The sequence below is a fragment of the Epinephelus fuscoguttatus genome, linkage group LG1, assembly GCF_011397635.1.
Source record: "Epinephelus fuscoguttatus linkage group LG1, E.fuscoguttatus.final_Chr_v1".
Classification (NCBI taxonomy): domain Eukaryota; kingdom Metazoa; phylum Chordata; class Actinopteri; order Perciformes; family Serranidae; genus Epinephelus; species Epinephelus fuscoguttatus.
Genome location: NC_064752.1, coordinates 15,302,180 through 15,318,619, shown reverse-complemented (window position 1 = coordinate 15,318,619; position 16,440 = coordinate 15,302,180). Strand labels below are relative to the sequence as shown.

The 16,440-nt window shown below is 40.5% G+C and overlaps 1 protein-coding gene across 1 annotated transcript; it reads left to right on the top strand.

Moving 5' to 3' along the window:
• Window positions 1–247: 247 nt before the first annotated feature.
• slc16a1a (solute carrier family 16 member 1a) lies at window positions 248–15,386 on the top strand. The gene is made up of 5 exons (XM_049578979.1): window positions 248–588; window positions 7,218–7,484; window positions 11,890–12,033; window positions 12,242–13,015; window positions 14,411–15,386. Exons 2-5 carry the CDS (start codon window positions 7,268–7,270, stop codon window positions 14,635–14,637), a joined length of 1,362 nt encoding a protein of 453 aa, XP_049434936.1. The 5' UTR covers window positions 248–588; window positions 7,218–7,267; the 3' UTR covers window positions 14,638–15,386.
• Window positions 15,387–16,440: the final 1,054 nt, after the last annotated feature.

The following is a 16,440-nucleotide window of genomic DNA, read 5'->3' as shown; positions in this document are numbered from 1 at the left end:
ATAGTCAATTGAAAGGCGCTGATAAATCAGCTAATGCAGGAAATCAGCGTCTCCGAAAGCATCTTATCTCTTAGAGTGCAGACGGTACTCGATATCCTCTGGGGTCACACGTACTACAGGGCCGTGCAGTGAATTACTTCAACCATGTGTGTGTGTGTGTGTGTGAGCTCAGCACATGACAGAGGGGAGGAGAGAGTATTGTAGGGGCCCAGCACTAAGCCTCCCACAGCCAATAAGAACTTGACTGACCTCCACTTTTAGCCCCATAGTGTCCAGATCCTGTCCAGCTGTTTGATGTGGACACTGAATGAACTCAACTTTTCAGCTTCACTTAACTCACTTTACATGAGGTCTGAGGCTGAGGTGCCACTGGCAACTTTTGGACTGTCACAGTGGATATAGACCTACAGATAACGTCTGGAGTATCTGTGAAACATATGCAGTGACTTCTTTTTTTTTCTTCTTCATTTCATACATATTCAGAGACATTCAGTCCCATTCAATGATGTCTGCAGCGTGTTAACGTGCCTCCGAGACTGCTGTTTATCTGCACAGCTCATCTGGGCTTGTTCGAGAGCTGCTGCCAAGGTAAGACACTTGACACACAGACACTATGCACATTTAACATTTAACAGACATCAATTTAAAAATGATTACTTGCACAAATACTTATTATGTGAGTGTGTGATTTCTCTGAGCAAATATTTAACAAGCTATTCTCATCTATAATTAATCAGACAAATTTGCCAGATCTAATAAGTGGTATTAGAAACCTGGGGTCATAGAAGGCCCAAAGCATGGCTGCAGGGAAAATGAATGAAAACTGGGTTTCCTGCAGCACAAGAAATTAGGCGAAGATGTAGCAGTTCCTGTTCTTTCAAGATTATTCAAGCGACTTTTGTTGTGATAATTTCCAACCTTACTGTCAAGAAAAGAAACAACAGTTTGACGCAGAATGTAATAAATTAATTTTCTTCGACTCACACTTATTAATATTAATCATATTAGCTGAGGGACCTCCTGCTGTTTTGTCCTCAAATCATTAACTCACATTTGCAGAAACTGCATTGTTTCAGTCTTTTATTTTATATAATACAGGTCAATATTATTACTGTATGAATAATGAACATAGCTACCGTGACGTCACCCATTGGTTTGTGGACTGCCATTTTGAAGCCTTAAGTTCAGCCTTTTGGCTGTCACCATCTGCACATGGGAGACATTCTTGTAGGCGTTCTCCAAGAAACCTTTTCTGACAGAAATCGAATCATTTTTAAGCCAAACAGCGACTTTTTCTAACTTTAACCAAGAGATCCCTTTTTGGTAGAAAGCCCTCAAGGAAATTTTCTTCCGGCTGCTCACCGTCTTGGCTTTTTGGAGCCAGAAATGACCAAATTTATACACAGAGGTTAGACATCTCATCTCACAGACAACCTGTCACTCAAGTGGCCTGCCCCCTAAATATGTGTAACTTTGGACATTGATAAAATGTTAACAGGCGAGTACAGTTATCATGAATGTTGAATTAGCTACAGAGACTAAAAACATTTTTTGTACCAGGCTGTTAACACGTTTATTTCTGCTGTAAAGTTGGGCATTTTAACATGGGGGTGTATTGGGATTTACTCTGTTTTGGAGCCAGCCTCAAGTGGTCATTCTATGAACTGCAGTTTTTGGGACTTTCGCCACTGGCTTCATTTTTCAGCCTTAGAGGTTGCTGCTTGGTTCTGAGGGAGCGTTCCATTAGCATGCTGACTGTCCACCAGAGCTGTTGTCCCTGAATTAAAATTTAATTTCAGTACCACAAGCAGCCTCCAGTGTCGTTTCTATGAATTTGACAGTACATCCAAGCATCCACGGGACCTCCTCATCCAGCTTCTTCACCTGCAAGCCAGAGAATTTCTGCACAAATGGTCAGGCAGTGTCTCAGAGACGCTCATCTCAGTGACTGGTCTCAGATCCTCTTGCAGGTGTAGAAGCCAGGATGTGGAGCTCCGGGGCTGGCTCACTAGACAGGTTGAATGTACTGCCAAATTCTTGATAATGACATTGAGGTTACAGTAGTGAAATGATGAAATGATGATAGACATCCCTGCTGTCAGCATGCCAATCGCATGCTCCCTCAAAACTTGTGACATGTGTAGCATTGTGTTGTTTTTTACACTGCTCGCTTTAGAGTGACCTTTTGTTGTGACCAGCCAAGGCACACCAGTGTCATAATTATGCTGTTTAGTCAGCACACCTGTCAGGTGGATGCATTACGGTGGCAAAGTGCCCAACAACAGGGATTTTAAAAAAAGTTCTAAACAAAATTTTTGTGCATAGAGAAGCATTAAATCTTTATTTCAACTCATGAAATATGGGAGCAAAAAGGAGTGTTGCGTTTACATGGACCAGGTGTGTTTTGCCTTAATGTTGGTCAAGTCCAACAACAGGGTTTTATTGCCTCACATACCAAGTCCAGAGTCTCAGCCGTGCTCTGACTAGGTGACTCATGTTAATCAAATTAATTCCTTTATCTTATAAGCAGTGACACCAAATCCTCTTGTGTCTGTACTCCTCTGCTGAGCCTGCCCTTCTTTGTGCGGGTATATCTGTGTTGTCAAGTGGCACTTTGACTGCTTTATTTGGAGCTTTTACAGTGTGACGGGGGTTAGCGTCGCTGCCTTCGCCCATTTGTCTACTTATTTCCTTCTCCTGCACTCGTCTTAAATAAATCAACTCTGCAGTTTTCACTGAATTGTTTGACGCCTTTCTCTCCATTTTAAAGCGGAGCAATCAATCCTTAGTATGAAATTATCTGTTTTATTCATTATTTCAGCAGTTTTGCCATTTTATCTGGGGCCCTGTCCTTCTTAACTCGTCACTCTATTCATCATTTAAAGTCAACCACTGAATTTTTCATTCTTTAAAGAACACAACGTTGTCTCTGCTGCCACTTAAGAACTTTTCCCCAGCATACTGTCCGCCTGGTGGATGTGTGGTGACTGTATTCAGACAGTGAAAATCCTTCAACTGGCCTTATGTTTGTGCAGAACCTCAGTTACTATAGTAGGAAATCTGACAGGTGTGAAGGAACAGCCACCTTTTCTGTGTATCAGAGCTAACAACAATTTCATAACTGTTGCAATAAAGCACCTCATGACAACAATCATATTCATTGTTTAATAAAGTCAATGATGCAGTAGTAAAATTACTGATATTCAAGAGGTATAAACGAGACAGAGGGATGTTTTTCAGCTTAACATTAAAAGTGGAACGAGGTAGTGCACATGCTGATTGCTAAATAACATCACTTAGGTTAAATGTGTAACCAGAATAGACGCCGTTGATATCTAACAAACCTAATAATTTCAAATGAAAAAGTTTAACATCATAAAGGTATGTACAGATTAAATAAATATAATATCCTATCCTATCCTATGTGTTAATTAGAACTGTAGTATCTTGTGCTGTTATTTCAGGACAAGCAAAAAAAAAAAATCTGAATGCCTTTTATTGTCATTGTATTATCTTCGCCATCTTAACCTTATCTTTTTAAAAGTAAAAGCCTGACACAATTAACATGCTTCTGTTTTCATTTGAAGTTACTGTAGTCTTAGCAAAACATACCAACAAATCCTTGATCATCCAGTGTGAAACATGGAGCTGGGTGTTGTTTAAATCAGTGGTTCCCAACTGGTCCAGCCACGGGGTCCAGATTTGTCCTTAGTGATCAGATCAAGGTCCACACAGTTTGATATGTTCAGTGTAATACTTGCATTTGGCCATGGCGTCGAGCTAGTTTGCTGTCTCTGTCAAGTAGCTGTCTGTTCTTCACTCACTCTACAGCAGGAAACACCACTTCAGAGTAAAAGCTCTGTGCTGGATATTCACTGTACTTCAAAATAAAGTGTGTTTTTCCTGAACTTGACACAGCAGTCCACTCAGAATGGACCCTCGACCCACTTTTGGACCGCAACCCACCAGCTGGGAACCACTGGTTTAAAATAATGACAATATCTGTACCCTAAAGGTGATACTGATACCAAATAAAGCTCTTCATTTTATGTCTTTTTTTTCCTCCTACTTTATTCGATACCCATCATGTGAATAGGAAGCATTCAGTAAATAATAGTACATAAATACATTTTGAAAGTGTTCAAATTATTAGAATATTAATTAAATAACTGTATAAAAACTTAAAATGCTGAAATGCCAGTCCCATCAGATAAGCTTTCCTTGATTTGACTGTATAGTTTGCAGCTGCTGGGGTGGTGGGCCGATCCCATGTCACATTAAATTGAAGAACACATGCAGTGATTGGCTGCAAGCAAAACAATACAAACAGTCATTTTTTTCTAGATCTGGCTACACAAAGGACCAGGGGGTATCGTTTGACTGGAGAGGTTTACATCTTAGTGGGTTATGTCGTCAGTATGTTAAAGCAGTGGTTCCAGGCTCATTCTGAATGGACCACAAGTGACTCGCACACATGTCAAGTTTGTAAAAAAAACATACAGTGAGTACAGTGAATTTCTGGCCCAGGGCTTTTATTTTGAAGTGCTGTTTCCTTCGACAGCTACTTGACAGAGACAGAAAACTAGCTCGACAATATGGCCAAAAGCAAGTATGACGCTGAATATATTAAACTGTGTGGCACATGAACTAATGATGAAGGAGAAATCTGGACCCTGGGGCTGGACCAGTTGGGAACCACTGCCTTAAAGGTTTCTAGTACAGATACCCAGCTCTGAACATACAGCATATAAACACAGCAGTTTGTAGGTTATCTATATGCCACTATACCTTGTCTGGCTCAAGTGGTTACCATCTATTTATTTATTCCATGACCCTTAATGTCTGCATGAATAAATAAAAAACAAAAGTTGCTATTTTTCCCCCATTACCTACTGTATCTGTAGAATAATGCAGCAGGCACATTTACAGCTGCATAGCCGCAGCTAAAGTCCCAGCTCAATAACAAAAGTTCTTTAACACATTAAATATTCACTACTCGCTGCACACAACTGGCTTATCCAATAAGTTTTCAGAGCACTAAACCTATTCATCAACCAAATCAAGTCCTCCTCGGATGAAAAACACTATATCATCAGCGCCCTGAGCTACTGAACAGTGTGAATTCAACCAGTGTTCATGGTCTGATCGATGTTTTCTCTGGATAGTCTCCCCTGTGTAAACAATACAGTAAGTTGTTTGACTCTGCAGATGGACTCTTATTCATCACCTCTAAAGTGAGACTGTGGGAGAGCAGCGGGTGGGAGCTCAGTGGATACACGCAGAGAACATCAAAACAAAGGAAGGCCAAAAATGGCATCCTTAATCTTAAACCCTTTTATCGAGTTAGGGAGGTATTTTTGGACAATGCTGACCTCTTTCCAAAAAACATATGAGGTATCAGCAAAGCAGAAGCACTCCGCTGTACTTATATGTCAGTATACAGAGCACAAACTGTATTTAGCACATGTTGAGGTGCATTTATTCAGCAGTAGAAGTAAATTTGATCAGTCGACACTGATGAAAAGACATACCGGTCAGAGGGCATGAGACAGATGGAAAAAGACAAAGATTGATGCTGTCTGACAGGTTCTACACAGGAGGTAAAATACTTTTTAAAGAGTTCAAACAATGTGACAAGCACTTAATGGGTCTTAAAGAGATTAAAAAACTGGCTATAATTGAAGGGCAGTTAAAAGGAAAAAATAGTTAATACTTCTGTAAAAGCAATTTTGTCATACTTTGCTCTCCTCTTTCATTGTCTCTTTGAAGAACACAGTCTTTCCTCCTCAGCTTTGAATCATTTGACATCAGCAGTTCAGGATCAAATCTTAACATGAAAACCTTTTTAAACAACATTTAACTTTTAAACTGGTGCGCACCATCTTCCTCCATTCATGGTCATTGAAGCATAGCATGTAGACCCCTATACAGTAGAAGGAGCTTAAGAGTTATAAGGCAATGTGTTGGAGAATAAAAGATAAATGATTTATATGGAATTATCTAATACCTATATGATGATATAGGTTAGTCAGTCACCTTGACAGCCCAGGTCTCAAAAGGTTGTCTGTGAAAATAGTTAAATTGAATCACATCTGAAACACAGATCACAGCTGTGAGTCACATCTACCACCTTGGAAGATGGTAGAGTATGTAGGCATGCAGGTGTTAGCTAATTAGTGATCCTGTTACATTGGCAATTATTAACGATATCAACAAACTTCTGCTACAGGAAACACCCAAAGTGAACTCTTAATGATACACAGTGGGAAAATAGTTTTTAACAGAAAGATCCTTCTTTTCTGAAACCTTTGTAAAATGTCTATGAATTCAATTGTAACGTTGATTCTATGGTAAAACTGATTTACATTTATTCTGTGTTAAGTCTTTTTAATTCTTCTTCTTATTGCCCAATTAGATATCAGCTAATGAAATTCTTAATAACTATTTGCCATGCTCCTTATGCATGATTAGATCATCTTGAATCCAGGCTTCCAGGAAAGCCACGCAGCCTTGCTACCAGTTTTTCTCAATGGCTACTAGCGCTACTATGACGATAAAATCTCCTGTGGCCCACTGTGCGGAGTTTCCCCATGTCAGTGTGGGTCTTCTCAGGGTATTCCGGCTTCCTCCCCCAATCAAAAGACATGCAGGTTAGGTTAATTGGTGACTCAAAATTGAGCGTGAATGGTTGTCTGTCTCTATGTGTCAGCCCTGTGATGTTCTGGCGACCTGTCCAGGGTGTACCCCGCCTCTCGCCCAGTGTCAGCTGGGATAGGCTTCACTGAACTGCAACCAAGGTCAAATCTGACTCTTCCTATCATGAATTTTTGTACCATTGACGTCAAGTCAAGAAAAGTGATTTAAAAATCTGTGATGTCATCATAATATTAAGTCCATAACTGTGGGACCTCACAGGCGGGGTCTGAGGGGGAAACAATGCTGTGCATATTTAGAGGGCCACATGCCCTGAGAGTAAACCCTAGAAGCAGTAACTGAAACTGTATGTACCATACGAGCAGTTGTCATCGGACTGAGCAGATGCCATCTTAGGGTCCAGTATCCAGGTCTAATAATATAGCTGTTGAATCCCAAGTGAAATTCTTGTTGATGTTTGCCCTTCACAGAGCTGATACAAGAATGTTCTGAGCTCTTGATGTCAAACATTTCAAATCTGAGAAGTTTAAATAACTGAATTTGTTTTGTTTTTTGCTCCACAGGTCCTCATTTCTGTAAAACGTGTTGAAATCAAAGAGTTTTGTGAGAGAAAATGGCGCCTGCTGTCGGTGGTCCTGTAGGCTACACACCACCTGAGGGTGGCTGGGGATGGATGGTGGTAGCCGGGGCCTTCATCTCTATTGGCTTCTCCTATGCCTTCCCCAAGTCCATCACTGTCTTCTTTAAGGAGATTGAGGCGATTTTCGATGTGACCAGCAGCCAGGTGTCCTGGATCTCTTCCATCATGTTAGCCGTTATGTACGGCGGAGGTGAGCTACGACCCAAAATACAACCTGCCTAATATGGGTTTGTTAACTCTTGACATTTAGCACGTCAGGAAGATTTACAGATGGAATCAATTCTTGGCTCTTAGCTCAACTGTTAAAGATTTATTCCTGGAGTGCTAAAAGCCGATCCATTGCTCAAGCACAGAGTTGCATTGTTTCCTTCCAGCTTCAGTCAAAGAGGCCACAAATTCTCAGCGTTATAGTGTGGCTTAAATCAAACATTTCATACTGAGATAAAACAATACTGTAACTCCTCGACTGAAGTGTTGTTAGGAAAGTACAAACATTATCCGTCTCTGGAGAACATGAATCGGTTCAAGCCTTGTGTACGGGCTTATTGTTTTCTCCCTACGCTTCGAGAGCGGGAGACCACCGGGGGTTTGGTTGTGTTTCTGCACTGTTGAGATGAGTGAGGCGCTGCGTGATGTCACAGGTCAGGCCAGGTGATGATGAAGTTATTCATGTGCGTGACACTCAACAAGGAGAGAACAGAGTTCAAAGGAGTTCTCGTCATCCCTCAAGACCGTCTGCTCTGAAATCAAAACACTGCAGTTCTCTTTACTCTAACGTGTGATAACCTGGAAATATGATGACTTAGGCATCTTTTTCTAATCTCAGGGAGGTTTTAGGAAAGTTGCTTCAGTGTGCCAAACTGATGTGATGTGGAAAAGATTACACTATATGAAACTACCTCTATATATCAAATGTTCTGTTCGAGACCATAGTGGAAAATATATTTACAAGATCTGCAAGCAGTAAAATAAAGTTATTACACGGCCAGCATTGCATCCATTGCATAGTGTTGAACATTGCATCTAAACTTATCTTAACTGTATATCATATTTATAGATATAAGTTGCCAAATGTCTGCCATTAACTTCAACAGTATGACATGTTAAAGGCGAGCAGAGCTTCACTTTCAAGTGTAACTTTGGGATTTTTAACCTTGACTCAGTTTTCTGATGCTTTTGTGTCTAAGGGAACAACGGAAACAACAGTTTTTGAAACTGGTCCAGTATTGAGAGAGAGAGTGCTACAACCAGCAGCAGTGAAACAGGCTGCAATGTTATCCCCGTGGGCAGTTGAGCACCATAAATTACCACTAGGAGCACTTGTTTTTGCCACTGACAGGCTCAAAATATCATTGCAAGTGTGCAACAACTTATGGAAAGGATCCCTAGAGCTACAGACTTTATGTTAAAGAGTTAGATCCTTTTTGTGCAACCAGAAACAGCCCCGAAATCACCATCGTCAGACTCCATTTAAATAAAGAGTAATGTACTGTGTAAGGAGCCAGCATAGTTTCACATTTAACTAGATACTAAAGGGTTTGTTTCAACAGAACCAGAGTTGGAGATTGCTGCAACAGTGCAAAGATGAGGGTGGCTGCGAATCCTTAAAAAGCCTCAGAATGTCTGAAATACACATTTACCAATAAAAGGCCTTAAAAAGTATTAGATTGGAGTCTTACATTTTTGGTGTTGGTGCTATAGGAAACATAATCTTAACAGAAGGGAAACACTATTCGACGAAGTACCAGACTTCGACACAACACCTATATGTGCCCATTTAAGGCACTTAGATCACGTAATGAGTCTGCATCGTTAAACTAGGACCTTGCGAGCTGTGAAAAATGGGGAAATGCAAGTGAAAGGACAAAAATCTTAAAAGAATAATAACAGTTACTCGTGGTGAATGAAGCCAGTGCCCAAAAATGTTTACCAAGCAAACTGCACTGTATGTCAAAGGTGTTTCAAACGTGGTAGAGTGGGGTCTAGAAAAACACACTTTGAAGAATGAGATAGTCGTACGTTCGAGGACCGTCTTTATCTTATGATGCTCAAGAAAAAAGACAGGTGCTAAGAAAAGGTGTGTCACATGGGAGGAAAAAATGAACTTCAAGCACTCATGCATAGAGCAGGAACAGATGCATTTGAATTAAGTTAAGAAGCCTTTATTTCAAAACATGGCTGTTTACATTAAAACAGAGACCAGTTTCAACCCTAAGGTCTCTCTTCTCATTGTAATCCATCGCTGTCACCCACTTGCGCTCACTTATTAATCAAGATTGGGTGATACCCCTTACCAAGCTCAAACGTGATTGGTCAATATCACGCGGACTACAAACAGCCTACAGCCGGCAACCAGGGCTCTTCCGCTCTTCTTCCAGAGGCAAGATCTCCGGGGTTTGCCTACAGACTCTACATTCACTGAATGTAGAGTCTGTATATAGAGACTAACTTAATTCAAATGCATCTGTTCCTGTTCCACACAAGTGCCCTATGTTCATTTTTTCTACCCATGTAGTAAAATGGGGATCAGGGCAGTGGAATCGCACATGCAGAGCTGTGAGCACAGAAAGTATCGTCAGAGTCATTTTTACTATTCATTTTGAACTGACATCAATGTGTTTACTTGGGAAGAGTATATTTTTGCTTTTGGTGTGTATTTCTATCGTAAGTTTAGTCTTAAATTTCATTTAAAGTGGTATTAAATTTACCTGTAGACACCCTGAAAGATGAACCAATACAGCTTTTGGGAATTTATTTGTTGCTTCCCTCGACTTTGAATGAAGTGTTTATTTCAATGGAGTCTGGTGGGTTTGACGATAACAACTCCAGGGCTGTTTCTGTTTAAACAAAAATGATCTTCTGCTTTCAGAGAGTAATGTTGCTGTAGGGATCCTTTCCTTAAGTTATTAGACATCTAGAATAACAATTTGAGCCTGTCAGTGGCAAAACAACCAGTTTTGTAGACGTAAATTGACGGTGCTCAGTTGCCCACTGGGACTACATTGCATCCAGTTTTTCTTCTGCTGGCCACCGCAGTTCTGCTTTCTATTAGACAACTTTCACACGCTGTTGTTCTGATCAGACACTTGGACACAAAAACATGAGAAAATAGTGTCCAGGTTGAAAAATACCAAAGTTAGCCTTTAAGTCCTCAATGGGCTACTGTACAACAGAAGTACTGTAAAGGAATCAATTCAGCTTATGTTCAGACACTCATCCCCTGCAGTGGTTAAAGTTTACTGAGCTACACTGTGAGAACATTGGATTGTTCTTCACTTTTCCTCCACTTTGCAGTGCGTTGTTTAAAATTGTGTGTCAGTATTTATCAGCTTGTGTGAGTTTACCACCTTCTTCACAGCTGTAAGAGTGAGAGACGCGCCTGTCCTAACCCGTCCTCCCAGTTATGAGTCACAGTGGACTTAATATGCATATTCAGGTGTAACACTTTTAATTAATGCAAATGTTTAGGTCTAAATATACACAGATGAAAGCAAGCTATGCATGCTAATTGAAAGTAAGTGAGGAAATGTTTGTCAGCGCTGTGAGGAGATGACAGCCGAGTCGGTCGCTGTATGTTAAACATTCCGAGCACATCAGCAGGAGAAGTTCATTAACAACCTACTGTTGCGTACCTCTGTACTCCTTCAATTTTTGATTCATTACATTCATAATATTCTACATTGGTTTGTCTCCAACCTTTTTATCCTAAGCAACTCTCCCTGCAAGGCGGAAGGAAAGAACTCATTGTTAGTGTGGAGACTGCCTGCATTACAATTTAAAAACCCTTTGTCTTGCACCGTGCTGGCAAATGAGTCTGGACAACCTCTAAACAAAAACTGTCAGTTTCTATTTAGGTTCATTGGGTAGTGCAGGGATTTGGCAGGAAGGCAGAAGTGTCTTCCATGTGGGTCCTCATACTCATTTAGGCCGGTTGTTATAAGCTGTACATGGAGATGGTGTTTTGCAACCTGAGCCCTGCGTGCATTTTAGTCATTTGTTTACAAGTCATACTGATTTTTCTTGAATTGGAGTTGAGTTCAAGGTGTGCGCATATGAATAAGGTGATTTACTGTTACCTCATTCTGTCGCTCTTTCTTTGGTGCTCGTGAACCAGGTGCCAAAATTGCAAAAACTGTACTTACAAAGGTATTGGTTCTTATTTTAACCCCATACACACACCAGTCCCATAACCCCCACCCCTACAAACACACACACACTTATACACCCACCCGCTGGTCTCAACTGTACTTCCAGTCATGATTTTAAACGTATTCAGAGCCCATTTAAGAAGAATCCACCAACAAATGACTCCTCTGTCGACTTTTGAGAATCTCTAAAGCAGATAGATGCTCATTTCATCACGGTTTTCATGGTGTTTCTGACACATCGCATCATTAATGGCATGAGAACACATCTACTGCAGTGCAGCACTGACAAAAATGATTGCAGAAGTTGTCTGAATTTGCAGAGCCACAGCTGTGGCACTGGAGCCCTCTGGTGGTTAAATACACACCTGTGCATCAGTGACTGGAAGGAAATCACCATCTCTCAGCTTTTAATATGTGTGTGTTCATGCATTGTTCTTTGCTCCTCAGGTCCCATCAGCAGCATCCTGGTGAATAAATATGGGAGTCGTCCTGTTATGATTGCAGGAGGATGCCTGTCTGGACTGGGCCTCATTGGTGCTTCCTTCTGCAATTCAGTTCAAGCGCTGTACTTCTGTATTGGTGTGGTGGGAGGTACCTAATTTTAACTTTCTATATTTTTAAGTTTGGTCATGAGTCACTTATTTATTTTTTTACTGCGCGCTGTTGCCATCTAGTGTTCTTCAACAATAAAAGCACCAAGAAACACTTTGAATCTCCAAACACAGTATAATGCTCAAATCCTTCTTTTTCAACTCGGATATTAATTTATATTTTTTGTTTTATAAAATGTTTCTCTTAGGTTTGGGATTGGCCTTCAACCTCAACCCTGCCCTCACTATGATCGGCAGGTACTTCTACAATAAGCGGCCTATTGCTAACGGAATTGCCATGGCTGGCAGCCCTGTCTTTCTCTCCACCTTGGCTCCTATAAACACGTGGCTCTTTGACAAGTTTGGCTGGAGAGGAAGTTTCTTGATCCTGGGTGGCCTGCTCTTCAACTGCTGTGTTGCCGGCTCCCTCATGCGACCCATAGGACCGAAACCCAAACCTGCAGAGAAGACCACAGAGAGGATGACTGTAGCACAGAGAATTAACAGCTTCATCGACCTCTCTCTGTTCAAGCACCGTGGCTTTTTGCTTTATATTATTGGCAATATCATCATGTTCTTCGGCCTCTTTACACCACTGGTGTTCCTCAGTAATTACGCAAAGAGCAAAGACATCCCTAAAGAGAAGGCAGCTTTCTTACTGTCTGTGCTGGCCTTTGTGGACATGTTTGCTCGGCCCTCGATGGGCATTGTGGCGAACACCAAGTGGGTGCGGCCCAGAATACAGTACTTCTTTGCTGCCTCTGTGTTGTACAACGGCGTTTGCCACATTCTAGCACCAGTCTCAGTCGACTACAAAGGCTTTGTGATTTACTCCATCTTCTTTGGGTTTGCTTTTGGCTGGCTGAGCTCAGTGCTGTTTGAGACCCTGATGGACCTGGTGGGAGCCCAGCGGTTCTCCAGTGCTGTTGGGCTGGTCACTATCGTGGAGTGTGGTCCTGTGTTGTTAGGACCCCCTTTGCTCGGTGAGTACATTACTCACTGTACCAATTTTAATTTATTTCTGTGTAGTTACCAAAGCTTTAAGGGAAACTGTGCCGATTTTCAACCAGGTTTGTTTCAAAGTAATGTGGGCAGTATGTATAAATCAACTGCGGTAAACTGTCCTCCATCTTACCTGCTCATCTCAGCTGATGGTTTTTCGCTGGCTGTAGAGCTTTTGCTCAAACTACAGATTGTACTTCTGCCTTTTCGTATGGCTGCCACAACTGACACGAAGAGAAGTGGATTGCGAGAGACCCACCCCTTTCTCTTTCTCAAACTCAGACCATACTCAGATCAAACAGTAAATCTAGGCAGTGCTGATCAAATATAAACCAAGATTCTGTTTTCATAATGCCCATTTCTCACGTTTTATAGAGTTGAGTTGAACACTCGGATGAAACGAGTATCTGGTACAGATAATGTACTTTTTACAACTATGAGTACCATACCAGTAAAATGTGTCAATATCCGTATTCATGATGAAGAAAAAACTCATCTAGGTAGCTGTGTTCAGTGTTATAGGGTGCTTTCTCACCTGCCCTGTTTGGTTCGGTCCAATCAAACTCAAGTTTGTTTGCCTCCAAAGTGCGGCTCGTTTGGGCAGGTGTGAACACAGCAATCATACTTGGGTGCGCACCAGAACATCCAGACTGAGACCTTCTTGAAGAGGTGGTCTCAGCGCAGTTACAAATGAACTCTAGTGTGGTTCATTTGTGGTGAGAACGTGTTGCAACATCGATCTGAACCAACTACAGTCACATTACACATTGTTTGGGTTAAACATGAGCATGTTACAGTCCTGGAGGATTATTAATGTGCACCTCGCAAGTGAACTCTAGGTCTGAAAACAGCCTTACTCTTGTGATCAAAAATGATCTGAAGCTTGATTTTGAGATTTTTCAGTAAATACATTGTTAATAAGTAATAAATATAGCAGCTTCTGAATAACCAATGTCAATTTCAGGCTTAAAATAGAAATGGCAGAACTAAGCAGTGCTGATCAAATACGAACCATATCTTTAAATGCGTTGCCGATTTCTCGCCTTGGATGTTTTCAGAGACCTATTTTAGCTTACAATTTAACTGTAATTCAAGATCGTTTGTTACCAGCCAGTGGCCATATTGTTTTCTGTGTCAAAACAGACAAGCTCATGTTGCATCATTTATTGGTTGACTGTGGTGCAGTGCATTCTGGTAGTTGTAAGTTTTCAGCCCTTTTCCTCTTTCCTCTGATCATAACGCAACTATTAAAGTATTTGCATCTGTCTCCTGCATAGACAGCCCGGTTTTATGAAAAGACCATCTTTCCAGCAGTGACATACTTCTTAAATGTTGGCAGTGACTAAAAACTCTGCATTGTCTTTCTCTCTTCACAGGGAAGTTCAAAGACATCTATCACGATTACAAGTACACGTACCAGAGCTGCGGGGTCCTCCTCATTATCTCCAGTGTCCTCCTGTTTGTGGGAATGGGATGCAACTATCGACTGCTGGACAAAGAGAAAAAAGAGGAGGAGAGGAGGGCCAGGGTGGGAGGTAGAGAAGCAAAGTACACCAGGGAGAGTTCTACCAAAGAGGCTAAGACCACAGACGACACTGTCTAATATTATGTACCATCTTAAATTACATTATTGTTAATCTGAATTTGGTCTGTGAGGCGTATATATAAAAACAGATGGCTGAGTGAAACAGGACAGTGGATAAACATTATTTAGTCCTCTTCTGTTTCATAATGAATCATTTTTGGAAGACCACCACAAAAAGCCTCAAATACCTCCAATATTCTCATGGGGACTGTTATATGTGCTTTGTTGACAATTTTACATATCACTTATATTGTTAGGATATTACGGTATTTTTTAAATCTCAGATGGTATCACTACATTTTTTGCAGCACACCATTTCTAGTATTTTAACCTTATAAAATGTACCATCAGATAATTAAAGCTATTTTTCAATAGGGAGCATTCAAAGTGCCGCTCTCTTATTTTTTAAAAGCGATTGCAAAGAGTTTCTGTAAAAGTGCTTAATTATAGTATTCATCTCACTATGCTTGTATCACCGTCTCTCAGACCCATTTATAAAGACTTTCTGCTGTTCACATGGACCTGTTGGCTCTTGTGCAGTTTAGGAGGGTTTGAGGACATCCTTGGTGCCAATATCACTTTGTTAATTCCACAAATATATTCATATTAATTATCTATTTCTCATTTATATGTGTATGGTCCATTTTTTGGTGAAAAGTATCTATGATTCTGAGGGCTTTTAAGCTCATTATATATCTATTCATGGTAGGAAAATGTGCCACGGACTGCAAGTTACTGTATATGGAACACACCATAAAAACAAATAAACTGTCATTTGACAAGAATACAAAATGTATTTTGTGTTTCTCATTAATCTGAGATTAGAAAAATGTTTTTTAGAGATGAACTAACGCTATTTGTCTTCGTCACAACACCAGTATCATGTCATTAACCTTTATTAAGCAGACCAGATGGAGGAAGTGCATTTGTATAGTCATCTGTGACACTTGTATTATAAGATAAATGGCTCCACAGCATTAAGCCATTTAATCGAACTGTGCTCTTGGTGTTTTCTAACAACCACAGTAGGTAGAAAGAGGTTTCCACACGCTTACATCTATGCAGTGTTTCAGTCTATTTGACCTTTATCAGAGCATACATAAGGCAACAATGGACAGGCAGGTAAAAGTAACCAGTCTCAGTCTAATGACTGGCTGTATGCAACACACCTGTGCACAACCCTGGTGGTAGAAGCTCCAGAAATAGCTCCAGAAATACTGAATGGCAAACTGTGAGGCAAATAAATGGAAGTCATACTTGTCTTGTTACAATACCAGAATACTAGAAAGAGGGTGGAACACAGTGAATACAGAATAACATATAAAATCACAGTTAGTTTGATACTGTTAAAGGGTGCTTTGTGATTTTATGTTTTCTCTATTCACTGTGTGTGTATTATTTTTTAAATACTACAACTCCCAGAAGGTGGAGCTTCTGACACTAACAAGAAGTTAGGGATCTGGTTCTGCCATCTAACTAATACATGTCAGCTAATACGCTCAGTTCTTAAGGGACTGTTGGTTACTTATTCAGGGGAAGGGCGTGATGCAAAAAGGGGGAGGCATGTCAAATAATTTTTAAGCACTAAGGAGGGACTTATGTTTTTTTACTTTGGCTTAGGGAAGGGGCATACAACTTTAAATGGCTATATTTTATATTTATCTTCCCAAAATTTTTTAAAGAAAACGTTTGGAATGAATGTGTTCTTGAAAAATTGCCAAAATTACATTATTTATCATAGCCTGAAACTGTAAGATCAAAAATTATCATTGGATTTTCAAATTTCAAACAGTCCTTCACATCATGTGCGTCGAACACTTC